The sequence below is a fragment of the Periplaneta americana genome, chromosome 3 (genome assembly GCF_040183065.1).
Source record: "Periplaneta americana isolate PAMFEO1 chromosome 3, P.americana_PAMFEO1_priV1, whole genome shotgun sequence".
In the NCBI taxonomy this organism is placed as follows: domain Eukaryota; kingdom Metazoa; phylum Arthropoda; class Insecta; order Blattodea; family Blattidae; genus Periplaneta; species Periplaneta americana.
The window spans coordinates 108,696,630-108,713,270 of NC_091119.1; the positions used below are offsets into that span (position 1 = coordinate 108,696,630).

The following is a 16,641-nucleotide window of genomic DNA, read 5'->3' on the forward strand; positions in this document are numbered from 1 at the left end:
TTATTACATTTTATTATTAAAGTGAACTTTCCCTAGTACAACCACCATACTCCTGTAGACAGCTAAACGAGTATACAAAGATCAATATATACTAGTTGACAAAATATTCCAAATAAATATAAACAACATGTTAATGTAAGATACTGAAGCATTTCTCAAAATAACAGACAAACAAATTCTGCGCATCTATCCAAAATGAAGCCAGAGCCTCCTTCAATGAGACGACAAAATGTACGTTCACTAATACTTACTAAGTAAAAAATTTCTCATTACAGCCCACGCAAGTCATATCGGATACATAATTCAATCAAGTACTTGTTTCCCAGGTCTGGTAAAGAGGCGGATGGGAATACCACGATCCCTTCAGTTACAACTGAACATACAATTAGAAAGCCAATGTTTCTGACACAATGCAGAGGTTATAGTAACTTTATGCCATGTCTTTCATCGATAAAATAATGTTGTGCATTGAGAGAAAGATGTAGGTGCGAACATGCAATATAGGAAACTACTATCATTTCCCCCTTTTATTTTTTAAGTTTCATTAGAATCTTTCAATGTTACCACTGCTGTTACCACTTCTACTGCCACTACTACTATTCATGTTACTCTCATCATCAATACTACCACCACTACCACTACTACTACTACTCCTCCTCTTACATTTTTTGGCAGCAAAAATAAATTTATGATTTCGACTGAAAATAAGTTTTCTATATTTATTTATAACACGACACTTTCCTACACCATGAACAAAGTGTCATATAAGCATGAACAAAGTGTAATATAAATGAATGAAAGAGGCAAACAGAGCTATTACACGAAAATGTCAAACATAACACTGCCAAATTGCTTGCTTAGGTTATACCTTCAGTTGCTCAACTGTGATGGAGGCTGAGATATATCCCTTTAAACAAGAGGAGAATTTGAAGGTGAGGCACCGATAAGTACATGCACATTCTTCAAGCACAATCTTGATAAACATCAATTACAGAAACTTGTCCACCCTAAGAAAAAAAGAACTATGTGGCGATTGGCAGAATTCGGACATACTCATATAAAGCTGCTTTCATACCAGGATGTTTTATGTTTTCCTTCGATCTTTTGCAGTGGGTGTCATGCATAAAAAGTATGCATAACATACACAAGAAACATTCAACCTACCATGTCACTGTGGCAGAGTGGTTTAAAGTGCTAGTACACTAATAATTGTAAGATCACAGAATCGAATACTGTTTCCATCCTACATTTACTTTTTGTTGAACAAAAAATCTTTAGCATGCAGGTTATTGTCTGTTTTTCGCATTTAAATATTTTGTGAGATGTGACAATGATGTGCACACACAAAAACTAAAAGTAGATTTTTTTTTCTTTCTTTCATCTAGGATCAATGAAAATAAATAATGAAGAAACAAATCACAAAATGAATAATCTCATATGGAAAAAAAAAAAAAAAAAAAAATTCTTATAATATCGGGTATGTGACCCCTCAGCCCGAATCATTTGCCTCAACCTTCGAGGCATGGATGAAATCAAATTTCTACAGTACCGATGTCATGTTAATATCATATCCAGCTTCTTGAATCTGAACCCACGAGGCATCCTTTGTTCTTCACTGAATTACAGGCAGATTCGACTATACTTCTTTTTTCACCTCTGCCCAAACATTTTCAATGGGATTCAAATCAGGTGAATAGGGAGGCCAGTCCACAGTGGTATCTTGCCTCTCTGTAAATCAATACGAAACTGCACTGGATGTATGGATAAGATGGTTATACTGTACGAAATCATTGACTCCGTCGGGTAACATATTCTCACAGAGGGAATCATGACCAGAGAGAGCATTTGGTGTACATAAACCGTTGAGTTAACTGCTACATGCACTATATCTTAATGTATTAGGAAGCAAGGAAGGGAGGGGTGAATGTCATCATGTCGCTACAATAACGACGACTGGAGTACAGTTCCTGCAGCAAATTATCTTTACTATTCAGTAATTTCACTTTATAATATTAAATAACCTATTGTTTATATTTAACATTTAATTACAACATACATAGTTCTGTGTTACATGATATTAATGTAGCTACGTAAGAACAATATATTATATATAAATATAACAACATAGAAAACATAGTATTTTACTTTGTACTTCTTTGCTCTTCTTCATTCCTGCATTTGTTACAGTGCACGACAATATACTTCATTAAGCTTTTCTGCTTTTAAGTCGTCAGACCACAATAATCACATCGATTTTTCAAACAGAGCTTTTCTGCTTTCATTTCGTCAGACCACAATAATCGCATCGATTTTTCAAACAGAGCTTTTCTGCTTTCATTTTGTCAGACCACAATAATCGCATCGATTTTTCAAACAGAGCTTTTCTGCTTTCATTTCATCAGATCACAATAATCATATTGATTTTTCAAACAGAGCTGCAATGGTAACATGATTTACTTCCTCTGGCTCTAGAAACACTTAAGTTTGAAGTGCCCCAGCAATAACATTAGCAACGGATTTGTTTGCAATATATTTGTCGCTTCGTCTATAGATACTCAAAATTTTTCATCTTTTAAGGTTTCTCTAATTTCACGTAAGACATCTTCATACCATTTTGCTAAATAACCCGTGAGTAGATTGTCGGGATAGTGTTCTACCTGTATATTTTTGCAAAAATGATCTGACACGGGTGTTTCAGTTTTTTAAATGGAATATTTGCCCTAACGAACATGTGGCCCAAGTCTTGGTAAAAATCACATTCCATATTTGAACTCGTGGGAATAGCTTCGAATTTCTTCAAATTCAACAACTTAAAACATTCCTTGTGTCTTTTAGAGTTGTAGTGTTTTTGTACATGGTATCTCTTGTTCCCCAGTAGATCGACTTTACATACCATGCATGTAAGTTTTTCATCATCCGTGGAAAAGTGCTGCGATCCGAATCGCTGCAATTGTACATGCCGAGGCTTCTTTTCTTCCGCATTTCGTAAACTATGTTGTAATGTAAAGGCAAATAAATGCTTTGCACTTACGGTAAACACAAGTAGAACTAATTAGAAGGACTGCGATAGGAAAAAAGTAAATACAGGAAATAATGTAGAAGGACCAATAAATAAGATTATGAAGAAGACAGGAAATTCAAATATGCCAGGTAATGCACAGGTATTGAAAACTATCTAAGACGGCACATATAACATCAGAGAGCTCTGTGCATACAATGACTGTACCTTGTAGGTAAGACTCCTTCCCCCACCTTGTGACGTAGTCAAAGCTCTCGGTATAGTAAACTTGTGTCCACTGATAACGTACCCCATCTGCTCTCTTTGATCATGACATATTCAAGGATGACCCTGTATTGTTCTCTGTTCAGTGTTACATCGAGCATCCACAAAACACCTAGACCATCACGAGACACCCAGTCTCAACAAGACACATATACACGGTTTCGGCGAAATTGTTTAACCACATATCTTTCACCATATAGGCCTAGGGCTCCTCGTGGATTATAGACAATCACTTCCTCTCCATGTGTAGAAGAAACTGTCACTTCATCTGAGAATATGACTCTATTCCAGTTGCGATTGACATTTTTCTCTACAAATGCAAAACAAAATAGCTTATAATCGTCTTTAGGTGTTCTTGCTTTGCTGCTATGCAAGCAAAGAGTCCTGCATCTTTTAAACACCACAGAGCTGTTCAAGATGATCCAGGGAATGAATTCTAATGGCAGAAGCAGACTGGTGAGGATCCCTGACAGCTTCTGCTACCAAAGCCTCATTCTGCTCAGGAGTGAACACACGTCTTCCTCCAGAACCTGGATGACGGTGTTCAATCCTACACTGGGTAACTGCACCCACTTCTGGGCTTTAGATATAGGGACGTCGATCCTCCTTGCATTCTGGGAAATTGAGTAAACTGCAGTATTAACAAGAGTAAGAAGTGATTTCCTTGTGCTTACGTCCTTGTGTGTGCGATCAGCCATGGTAGAACTCTGTATGACGACAGAAAACAAAAGAAAGGCATGTACTGCTCCTTATATGCATGTGTATGTGTACATCTACATGACTGCCAACAATATTGCAATCAACTAAAACTGATCGAAAAGCAATATATAATACCAGGGGGTTATAATTAAACTTTCCCTACTTAACCGTCTCTATGTGAAAAAGAGTGATCGCATGAACACGAAACTTAATGTAAACATTGCGAAGGAGATGTGGAAGAGAAATAATGAATAAACAATTTGTTTCAAACACTTTTAATTCGTTGTTATATCATACACTATGCCTAGTTTTGTGGACATGGCGCCCTTCGGACTATAAAGTGTGCTCGAGATAGAGCCCATCGTCACCAAATGTGTTGCGGAGAAGTCGTTGAACTGGACGAACAATGTGTAGTGAAGCCTCATCTTGCAGGAAAATAGTTATGTCCAATGCATTTATCTCCTGCAGGGTAGGTATCACATGCTGACAAAGCACATCGCAGTAACATTGGCCAATCACACTGCACGTTTTTGGACCTTGAGCGCCAGTCTCTTGAAAGAACATTGGACCAAAGATGAAACTGGCCGTGAAGCCACACTACACAGTGACACGTTCACTATGCAGAGGAACTTCATGCACAGTGATTGGAGGCAACTATTCCCACACTCGACAATTCTGTGTATTCACCTCACCCGTTAGATAAAAATGTGCTTCATCGCTCCACAGGATGTTTCAAGGCCAGGTCTCGTCAATTTCAATCCTTGTGAGGAAGCGAAGAGAGAAGTCGACACGTTATTGTGCATCCTGTTGTGTCAGCTGCTGTGAGACGTGAATCCTGTACAGATACCATTTCAGAATGGTTTGAAGCACCTTCCGAATAGTAGACCATGGAATGTTCAGCTGCTGTAACACATCTCATGTACTGCTTGACGACCGGCAGTTGCGTGCAGCATTGTCCGCCATAGCAACAGTGATATCTTCAACCATCTCTTGCCGGAGCTGGATGAAAGGACTACAGAGAGGCCTTCTTTCCACACCAGCTTGCGGAACATGATGAAGTTCGAAAAACTGGAGAGCTGGTGTCGCTCAGGGAAGAGGCCAGCGGCCGTGTTCCACAGGTTGAAGAAATCTCTGCTGCGGATGATGCTGCACTCAACTGCCTATTGTCAAGCAGTGTGCGAGATGTGTCATGGCAGCTCAACATTCCATGCTTCACTGTTCGGAACTTGCTTTGAACAATTCTGAAATGGTATCCGTACACGATTCACGTCTCACAGCAGCTGCCACAACAGGATGCACAACATGTTGACTTCTCTCTTCGCTTCTCACAAGGATTGAAGCTGATGAGACCTGGCCTTGAAACATCCTGTGGAACAACGAAGAATATTTTTGTCTAACATGTGCAGTGAACACACAGAATTGTCGAGTGTGGTAATCTTCGCCTTCCAGCAATGTGGATGAATTTCCTCTGCATAGTGAACGTGTCACTGTGTAGTGTGGCTTCACAGCCAGTTTCATCATTGGTCCAGTTCTTTCAAGAGGTTGACGTTCAAGGTCCAAAAACTTCTCCACAAGACATTATTTGGTGACGCTCGAATTGTTTCCAAATGCTTGATCACCCGATCTCAATCCCTGTGATTTCTGGTTGTAGGACTATCTGAAAGAGAGATTTTATCAGGAGAACATTCGCACATGTGCATATCTGAAGAGAAGCATTTCAAGAGAAGTATCAGGTATACCCACGGAGATGCTTTGTGCAGCATGCTATCCTACACTTTCACACTGTCCTGAACACCGATGAGCACCATTTTGAAAACACTTTGTAGTCTAAGGGGCACTATGTCCACAAAAACTAGAAAAAGTGTATGATACAACAACGAATTAAGTGTTTCAAACGAATTGCTTATTCATTATTTCTCTTCCGCTTATCCTTGGCAATGTTCACATTAAGTTTTGAGTTCGTGCGATCACTCATTTTTCATACAGACACGATTAAGTAGGGGAAGTTTAATTATAACCATCCAATATATACGTTAGATTAGGAAAGAAATTTGATACTATGAAACAATGAGAATGAAAACAAAATGCAGATTTAAAGTCATTATTTAATGAAATAATGAAATGTTATAAAAAAAATTACATCAAGCATTCGAGCCTGTATATAGTCTATTAACAATAAAAAGCTGTTACCAGATGCAGAGTTCTTATGTAAGAAAAATGAGATGAAATAGGTGACTGACTGAAACATATTCCATCAAAAAACAAAAAGCTCTGTCAGCTTGCTCATGAAATAGACATTTGAAAATGCTCAATAAAAATCACCACTAAACTGCTGAAATGGAAGCCCAATAAAATAACAAAGGACCCATGAATTACTACCGTGCCACAACATGATCACTCGAGTAGAGTAAGATTTTGTAACAGGATGCTGAAGTGAGCTGCTGAAAGTGAATCCTGAATTAGCATAATAATATTTTCGGACGAAACATGGTTCAAATTACAATGCTACGTCATTTTACAAAACCAGTACTGGAGCATAGAAAATCCCCTGCTTGTGCTTGAAGTTCCACTACATGATGAAACGATTGATATGTGGTGTTTTCTGAATGTACACACAGAATAAGGCCCGGTTCACACGAGCGGAATGTCTGCGGAATGGCAGCCGCACGGCGAACGCACCATTTTCTATGGCACACTAATTTAAATGTAGCAGTTCACACAGGACAGACAGTCTGCGGCAATGGAACGTCTCCGCATGCAAGTCGCATCACCCATAGCTGAACGGACACCACACAGTGTCCACAAGTTCACTATGGGCTATTGAATTATATTGTATCAATCACACAAGCGAACGCGGCAGTTTGACGGCGAGTGTCCAGATGACATATCTTGGCTTTTACGAGAGCAGGACTCGATACGTTAGTTATGCTTTGGCCCTCTGTGTGCCTATAGGTCTATATGAGACAATTGTCCAAATCTGACAGGTGGCCTGAGTGAGATTCGTGAATGTGATGCTGACAGGTACACCATCCTGCCTCAACCCCTATAGAGCTAGGTCCCGTTACCCTTTCTATATCAGCATCGGAAATCTATAATCCCTACTACCGCATAACTTCACCCCCATCTATTCTTTACTATTGCAGAAAATAGATGAGGGGAAGAAGGAGTGTGTTGGTGGAATGATAGAGAGAAACGGTAGTACCCCAAGAAAAACACTCTGTAAAGTCTGCTTGAGTCACAGTCGACATATCACATGTGTATTGTAGTACTGGCTGTTGCAATTTGTTAACTTGTAGTGGTGCATTGCTCATTGTCATTGTATTCAATGAGTGATATGGATGTAGAGAAAGTTAACGTTAAGGAGTTTGTGATCGTGAATGAGAAAATGCCATGAAGCGTACAAGGACAGAAACAAAAAATGTTCAGCATGGTATGAAATTTGTTGTGTATTGTTTCTCACTTTCCTGGAACATTTCGATGGATAAAATAAATGTGTTAATAAGTAGTCCTTGTCAAATATTTCTCGCATAAGCCTATACAGTAACACATAAATTATTTTAATTTATGACATTTACTTTTTACTTCATTAATTTCTTTATGTGCTTTTTAATAAAAAGTGATAACACTGATAACATTTCAGTTTCTCAAAATAAAACAAATGGCAACCTTAACATATTTCATTCCAGTAAACTCTATTTATTATTGATAATTCCTTCTAATCCCTCTTTCTTTACCTTCTACTAAAGTACCGGTAATATACCTACTGTAATATATTTTCTCCAAAGTGAATACGAAATTAAATGCAGTTATTACTTATTACAGTTTCATTTTAACAATTAAATGCATACAACTATTGGCATTAATTTGCCATAAATGTTATAGAAAGCATTCTATTGGAGGTATAGCCAATCTTACATTAATATATTCTTTCTGAAGGCATTTTTCAGAGTATGATACAATTCATTGAAGCTGGGATATGTCATTTTGAAGTTAATTAAAATAAATTGATTCCTCCTTGCACAACTAGTTAAACAACACATAAAAAGCTCCTTGTAATAAAGGACTGTTGACTATTGGATGTACTCAATGTCTTCATTTTTACTTTTCTTATCAATAATTGCATTTCGAAGTACACTAGTACTGCACAGTGATTAGCATCTATGGTGACTGTCCACCTCAAATCCTTCTGTCCGTCTTTCATCCGCTCGTGTGGCCTCAGAATGGTGCAGCTGCCGCACAGCCGCCGTTCCGCAGACATTCCGCTCGTGTGAACCGGTTCTAACAGGGCCTACGCTATCAGCCTGATATCGCACTCAGCGAAATTCTTCTGCGAATACTGAATCGACGTTTATATTCTAAGATGGAAGAAGAGCAGTTCGGCTTCAGGAAGGGAAAAGGTACGAGAGATGCAATTGGACTGCTACGAACAATCGGCAAAAGGTACCTAGAGATGAATAAAGAAGTGTATATAGATCTAGTATATGTGGACTTAGAAAAGTAGTTTGACATAGTGGATTGGAATAAACTGATGGAGATCCTAAAGAAAATTGGCGTGGATTAGAAAGAGAGGAGGCTGTTCAGTAACCTTCATATGAAACGAGTCAAAGTCAGGATAGGAGAAGAAATTTCAGAAGGAAGTGAAATAGGGAGAGGAGTAGGACCTATCTTGTTCAATATCTACTTCGAGGATGTAGTGAAGAACTGTTTTCAGAACATGGGAGGAGTGACAGTAGGAGGAAGAAGAATAAACTGTATAAGATTTGCTGATAATATGGCATTGTTAGCAGAAGAGATGATACTAAGGGATATGCTACTGGAGCTAAATGACAGCTGTGAGCAGTATGGAATGAAGATAAATGTCAACAAGACGAAGCCCATGGTCATAGGAAGAAAAGTAAAGAAGCTAAACTTGCGAACAGTCAGCCCTTGAAGTCCAAAGATTATTTTAGGGAAGATTTCCAATTGCAGAACTGGTGTATGAAAATTAATATTTGAGGAGAAAAATTCGCTCCAGCGCCAGGGATTGAACCCGGGTCCTTGGTTTTCTACGTACCAAGCGCTCTGACCACTGAGCTACACCGGATCGAATCTTCCTCCTTCAATGTTTCCCTTTGTGGCCTGACTCCAAGTTAGGCATATATGTTGTATGTTGGTATATGAAACGTGTAAAATATAAGAAATGTATTAGCACATGGTTTGTACCAAGAAAAATTTGAATAACATTTTGTATCAGTGAAAAACTTCCCTAAAATTTTTGTCACCTTTCTGAGAAAATAGGCAATTAGGCCTATGTGTTATTGGTTCCAAATTAAACATAACAAAATTATTAGACTAAACCATATAATTTATGATGTGACAACTATGGCCCAATGATCCTGTATCCAGGCATAGATGCTGCATGTTGGTTTGAAACAACATACCTATGTGAAGGAGAAATTAATCCTAATTTCCTTTGGTTTCCAGACAAGAGTTGGTTCAACCTCTGTAAGTACGTAAATTCCCAATACAACCAGCATCGGAATTCTGAAAAACCAATCTCTTTCCTCCAGTGATTCCTCCATGGTGTGCTTCTAGCAATAGATTGAATTATCAATGGAAAGCTATCACTTCACTAGTATGTATCAATGCACCCGATAAAAATTTTCAAATGGCAATATAATGAAGTTTTGTTCACCCTGTTCTCAAAGAATTCTAGTCCAAAACAGCTTAGTCCACGAAGATTTCCAAAATATCTTTCAGTAATCGTACATTGGTTCCCTTGATGAGAAGGTAGGCCTATCTGTTGTCTTTCATATCTCTTCCATTTGCAATTTTTATCTCATCAATGTTATGACCTATAAATTTGTTAACCAATACAAGTGCAAAGTCTTGTTAAGTACGAGCACAGTAAGCTTATGGGTGACAATTACGTTCATCTACTTATAGCGCAAAAAAAAAAAAAAAAGAGAGAGAGAGAGAGAGAGAGAGAGAGATGGGTTGAAGAAATGTGCACATTCTCAGGTTTAGTCCTTAACCCTTTACTGAACAAACTGTTCCATAATTGACTTATTATTGTTTATAATTGCTACTGGCAGAGAGAAGTAAAGATTCCATTCCCTTTATGCAAATAAATTCAAGATGCTTAAGCATTAGAACATCAATGACATGGGCTACTGAATACTTGTAAAGTTATGTACCGGTATGTATCTAATGCCTACCCACTTCACTTAACGCGACTCGAATTCCGAATAATGCAGATAGATGGCAGCACTGTGACCCATTTTCAATTTGTACACCGCTTCGGTGGGCCACGCTCTATATATATATATTGTATCTAAGAAGCAGATAAGATCGTATACCAGGGTGAATGTATGTGTAAGTGGTCATGTAAGTATAGTGTAGGAAATGGATGAGAATGATGGTGAGGGAAAAGGGAAAACCCAGTGCCAACATGTGGCCTACTCCTGTTGAATAACACCAAGAGGGCTGCCAGACTTAACATCCTCATCCGACAGACGAATCACCATCAACTGTGACATAATATGCCTTCTCTTCATATGCACTGTGAAGAGATTTGGAATTTAACCCAGGCATATTGGTGCATAATTTAATGATTAGAAGTTGTGCACCTCCACCTCTCCTAGTCCCAAGGTAGAAAACTTGTAAAATATAGCCTACATAATATATCGTTTCTATGGCATTTTCTGAACGAACCAGGAGGACTATATTAAAATTAACACACAATGTTTACATTAGAAAATAGGTCCCAGTAGTGTTAATAATTAGCCTGTTCGATAAAATCACACTTTACTATAAAGGGGAATTTTACCCCATAATGTATGCTTGATCGAGCTACATAATCCCCATGGTAAAGGTAAACAGGTAAAGGTATCCCCGTAACATGCCATGAAGGCACTTGGGGGGCATGGAGGTAGAGCCCCATGCTTTCCATGACCTCGGCACTAGAATGAGGTGGTATGGTCGGCACCATGCTCTGACCGCCTTTTACTCCCGGGAAAGACCCGGTACTCAATTTAGAATTCATAAATTTGCAAAATGAATAAACCAGTTTCTTTTATAGTACCTACTGTATACTCAAGCCATCTTATTAATGGAAAATGATTTTTTTCAGTGTAATTTGCACAAAATTAATATGTACCTACACCTTTATCATAAAGTTTGCATACAAGGCACTCAAATTTGTTACCGTACTGATTTGTTTGCATCCTCCTTAGTTCTAATTTCTACCGCCAAGTATGCAGGAGGAGTCTTGACATTGCCAGGGGCGCAAGAAAGGTCCACTATAGTCAAATGAACGAATTTGTAGTTTTGGTCCAGGGAAATACTAGTACTTTACGAAAACACTAAGGCCGTGTCTCAAAGTTACATTTTCAGCTGAAGTGAACTAGATTGTTGACTAAATAGCCGGATGTGACGTCAGAAGTTATGATCCAAAGCTACATAGTGCATAGCAATCAAGTCCGTAGTAGCTAATAAACGAAAATGCTTGTTTGATTGTTGACTTGTTCACTAAACAAACATGGATACCTCATCAGCAATTGGGGTTATGAAATCTGAAACTGCTTTGGAAGTGAAATAATGTAAATATAATGTAGAATAACACGTTAACTTTGAACACTGACGTTGTTAGTACCTTCTGTACAATGTTTTAAACATTATTGTAATATATTAAGCCCTTATTTTTTCCGCATAATTCGTAATGAAACTGCATTAGGACACTGCCTTCTTAATTCTGTGCTGCACAGTGATGTCATGGTTTTTAGAAAAATAGTCTATGTTTCAAGCATACATTTCCAAAGCTCCCCAGTGTGTAGTTCACAAGTCACCTAGTTGCTAGTCACTAGTGTGTAGTATGGACTTGAGCTTTGAGACACGGCCTAAGTCGATAACATACTACACACGCTGTATGATCGATCAATAAATTAACATATACATCGACATTGCACTATGACAAATTAGCTACCTGTACATTACTTAAAAATTCGCTCTTATGACTCTGGTGAACGCTTCTTGCGCCTCTGGTGATGGAAGAGAGAAAGGCGTCAAACAAAACGTTTCTTGCGTCCCTAGTAGTACAAAAGAGAAACATTCAAATGCGTAACGAGAATAAGGTGTCGTGTATTCAAACATTACCCACCTTTAATTGGCGTGCCGTACTATGGTTAATGTCAACAACAAAACATAAAAATTACAACTAAATATATAAGGCAATACCCATACATAATTTAAACTACAACATATGTATAAGCAAATACATAATTGAAGACAACACTTGACTAAATTTATATGAGCTAAGAAACTACATATAACCTCTCATTTTCATGGCATCTCAATCACATACGTAATGGAGTTACGTGTCTAAATTATAAAGGAAGTAACAGAAGACAAAATATGAAATAATACACAACATAAAACAATGCTCTCTTTGGATAAGAAATAAGCAATCATAATATCTTCAAAAGATCTCTTTTCATCTTTAACCCACCATTTCAAGTTAACATGCTCCAACAAAACACACAATAGTCTGAGGTATGAACTTACCGAGAAGGAAGTCTGCACAACGACAAATAAACTTATACAATGAGTAATTCTGTTAACAGCTCCAACATAAACAAGTATGAATGTTTTCATCTACAGCATTGAATCTAGACAGAGGTAAACATGCACAAGTGCTTTCCTCCTTTGTTTTCCAACTCCTTGTCAACTACAAACTACGTCAAACGTGCTAAGTGGCAATTATATATTTGTGCATTAACATAGCTACGGCCAATAATATTTTCTTCACTTCACTTACAGTAATATTCGCATGAATTTCGTATTTCTTCCCATTTTTGCCTACGAATCTACAGTTCAATTCATCCACACTGGCTGACACTATCTGGAATCTTTCGTGGTTTTTTGGAAATACTGATTCTAAAGTCTTAATTTCTTGTTTTAACGTTATCAAACAAGCCATTTGTAAATTGTCCGCATATACAATACTTATTTCTTGGGAGATTTAAATACAAACAAAACAGAAAGATAAATACGAAACACTATTCACTCCCAAAGAAAATGGCGACTGCAACTTGCTCGGTATTCCTCGTACATTTCCGTATTCGTGATCGCTAGCAAATAGCCTAGCGCGTTTTGACCTTCAACTGGTTCATAGGCCATGTTTTAGGGAACTCCTGAATAAAGACTTCTTAAAATGACCAAGGAGACGTTCTGACGGACATTATCTGAATTGTTAGCGATAAACGAAAAGTTGTTGAAAAAAGCATTAAAAAGACTCATAATAATATTATGATAATATACTTTCTAGCATCCATTTTCCCTTTTAAAGAAAATTGCTTCTAAAATCCTTTTTCAAAACCAATTTATAACAATGATAGGGATTTTGAGTCAAATATAAACAAGGAGAACAATGAGAAATTGGAGATTCAACCATAGTATTCAACTGAAAACGTAGCATCACGTTTCGTCCACTTTAACCTCATAGAGAAATTCCTACCGATTACCATTGATGAAGTTTAAATGCTAAGTAGGATCTTAAACTTCTACGTTGAAGAGAGAATAGAAGAGAAAAGAACCACCGGCATATATTATATTTTTCTTTCTCGTTATACGACGTTCCAGGTAATGATTCGTGATTTCTTGTATTACGTGGAAGAAACATAACGTCTTTGGAAGAAACTGACAAATGACACGGAAGTTAGTATGACGACAGACATTTCCTTAAGAAGAAATTCATAATGATACATAAAATTATTTCTACTTTTCGCTGCAAAGTTTCAAGCACATCCACCCAGATACATTTACAAATTCTACAGAGCTCTCCCCTAAAAATTGTTGTTCACTAGCTGCATAATTGGGCCAGCCCGGGGATTGGGCAAGTGCTGCGAACTATCGACAACTTAATAAGGGTAGGGTTATTGACAATAACTTATTGTTACATTAGTTCTGATTTTAAAATATTTCCTGGTGTTTTTCATTGTTTGAAACTTTAAAAGAAGCAGCTACTTGAATATCCCGGTGCCACCGCGGTACTTTTTCCTGCAACTTGGGAGCTACCTGCGTCTTTATTTTTAAATAATAATAATAATAATAATAATAATAATAATAATAATAATAATAATAATAATAATAACAATAATAATACAGTATTTTCCTGCGCACGTAAGCCTATATACTATTAGATTAAATTAAACCATTCTCTTATTCGACCCTCTATCTGTGCGCTTATGCCTACGTACAGTTACGATATCCTATCCTTTTCTTAAACCCTCTTTCTCAAACAATTTTCCTCAGTCGGCCGTAATTCTGGAAAATTTTGGTGGTCAGTTTGTGGTCTTTGGTGCATTGAAGTGTCTGTGACTGTGGTCCTCTTATCCCCATTATAAGTGTTAAACGGAAAACTCTTGTTCTGATGATATGTCATTCAGTGTACCGGTACTGTAAATTCATATTTAAATCGTCTTGAAAATGTGGTTATTCATTGTAAGGGTTCACATGCTAAGAAAGCAACTATAATCCCCCCCTCCTCGAAAAAATGAAGTACGGATGCGGAATTAAAATTTGGAGAGAATCTTGATGGGAGTCCACCTGTATGTAGGCAAAATTTCGCAAGACTGTCCCCACAAGTAGCATATATACAGGGACTCTTGTTTGCTGCATATGTGTGCAGTGCGTTGTAAGCGGGGGGGGAAAAAAAAAAAAAAAAAAAAAAAAAAAAAAAAAAAAAAAAAAAAAAAAAAAAAAAAAAAAAGAGCTCAAAATTTTATTTCCGTATCTGTACATACAAGTACCGGTACTGTAAATCATCAAAACACTTAGCATCATCAATATGTATAGATACCGAAATCCAATGTTCTTTTCAAGTCAATATAAATAAATAAGCAAAGAAAGAGGACATTCCTTCAGAAAATGTATTTGTAAATCAAATTATACTGTTGTGTTATGTTTATTTTTCTACTGTTAGGCCTACGTGTGAATATTTTAATGCATAGAAACATTAACAGCCTACTTATTATTTTCACTCCGAAATCCAATGTTCTTTTCAAGTCAATATAAATAGGTAAATAAATAAATAAATAAATAGGTAGGTAAGTAAGTAAGTAAAAATAAATAAATAGAACTTTCCTTCAGAAAATATATTTGGGAAGCGAGTTATATAGTGTTGTGTTTACTTTTCTACTGTAGACCTAAATGTGAATATTAAAAAAAAATAGCAATGCTCACTGTTTTCATTTCCCTCTCCAAATTCTAATGTTCTTTTCAGTCAAGCCTCTTGCCCCCCTTCCAAATTAATTTTAAGTCTGAGCCACTGCCCACAGTATATACTTAATACACAATTACAATAATTCAATACACATACATTATTTGATTTCATTATACACGACATACAAACAAACCTCCCCACCATAACAGCAGCAATGACGAAAGCATTAGCTGGAAATAAGGACCAGCTGGAGCGGAGTAGTTCGAAGGACACTGATGATGACACCACACCGGTGTTGAAATGGAACCCGTATGTCATAAGTAGGGAACGGAATTTGGAGTAGTAAAAGCTAGTATTGGCATCTACACAGTCATTTGTTTACAACCCTTTATACCAAGTCCTCCCCTCCATGACATACTCGCAGATCTCTGCACGTCAACAACAGGTGAACGGGACAGTTGTCGCATGAGAACTTCAACATGCAGGTTTGCAGTTCAGCGTAGTGAAGTGCATGTACAATGCCGAAAGTGAAACCAACTAACAATACAAAATTGAAAGACTATATTTGTAAAAGATAAGATCGAGCATCAAAATTCAGGAAACAATTCCCTAAATTATCGCTTCCCCCATGTACAGTTCTTAAGAGATGGGGGTCATGGTTAGAAGCTTGCAATAATTATTATTACGCACATCACCTCCAATCTGTGAAGAAAGTGGTCCAGTCATTCGATCTTGATGACGCGGCTGCGATTCAAATATGCCAGGAACTGCTAAATGATAGAATAATAAAAAAAGAAATCATGGATATTAAGTCAAATTTTTTATATTTACCGGATGCCATTATTCGATTAGTACAGTCAGGAGTAGAACTAGTTGAGCAAATAAATATTATGAGTACTATTGTAAATAAATTGAGTGCAGTAGAAGGTGAAGTAGGAAAACGTGTTGGTGAAAAATTGAACAGAGTTTTGATTAAAAATGATAGGTACAGTATTCTTAGTCGGATTTCAGATGCACTAACAAACACGTGTCCCAATGACGTCATTCAACATTTGAATTTAATTGTCGTATTTTGTTTCAAGTACTCTCCAATTGTCTCTGCAGATGTAGAGCGGAGTTTTTCCATGTTAAAAAATTTCTTTCCTTGCAAAAGAGCAAAGTTATGTTTAGAAAATTTGAAAATGATATTTACAATTTATTGTAACAAGGCAGCAGGAATCAACATTTAATGATACTCTATTACGCTATGTTGTAAATATTGTAGTATTATATATATATATATATATATATATATATATATATATATATATATTCATTCTAAATACTGTAGTGTACTTTGTGTACATATTATCATATTTCATGATATTGTAAATAAAGTTTTTAATTTAGCACGCTCCTGACAGAAAAACACACATATTCAGAGTCTAGTTCCATACAGAAGACAACTATCAGCCATCAA

The 16,641-nt window shown here is 37.0% G+C and overlaps 1 protein-coding gene across 4 annotated transcripts in view; it reads right to left on the reverse strand.

Annotated features, from left to right (window-relative positions):
• LOC138696364 (ubiquitin-conjugating enzyme E2 Q1) overlaps positions 1 to 13,072 on the reverse strand; it is a 54,938-nt gene extending 41,866 nt beyond the window's left edge. For 2 of the 4 annotated variants that reach the window (XM_069821222.1, XM_069821221.1), the window contains exon 1: positions 12,777 to 13,072. In XM_069821222.1, the coding sequence (XP_069677323.1) occupies positions 12,777 to 12,938 (162 nt within the window). In that variant the 5' untranslated portion in view covers positions 12,939 to 13,072. Of the gene's footprint in view, positions 1 to 1,549; positions 1,574 to 12,523; positions 12,756 to 12,776 lie in introns of those variants that run through there. The other 2 variants (XM_069821223.1, XM_069821224.1) reach the window with 2 other exon arrangements.
• Positions 13,073 to 16,641: the final 3,569 nt, after the last annotated feature.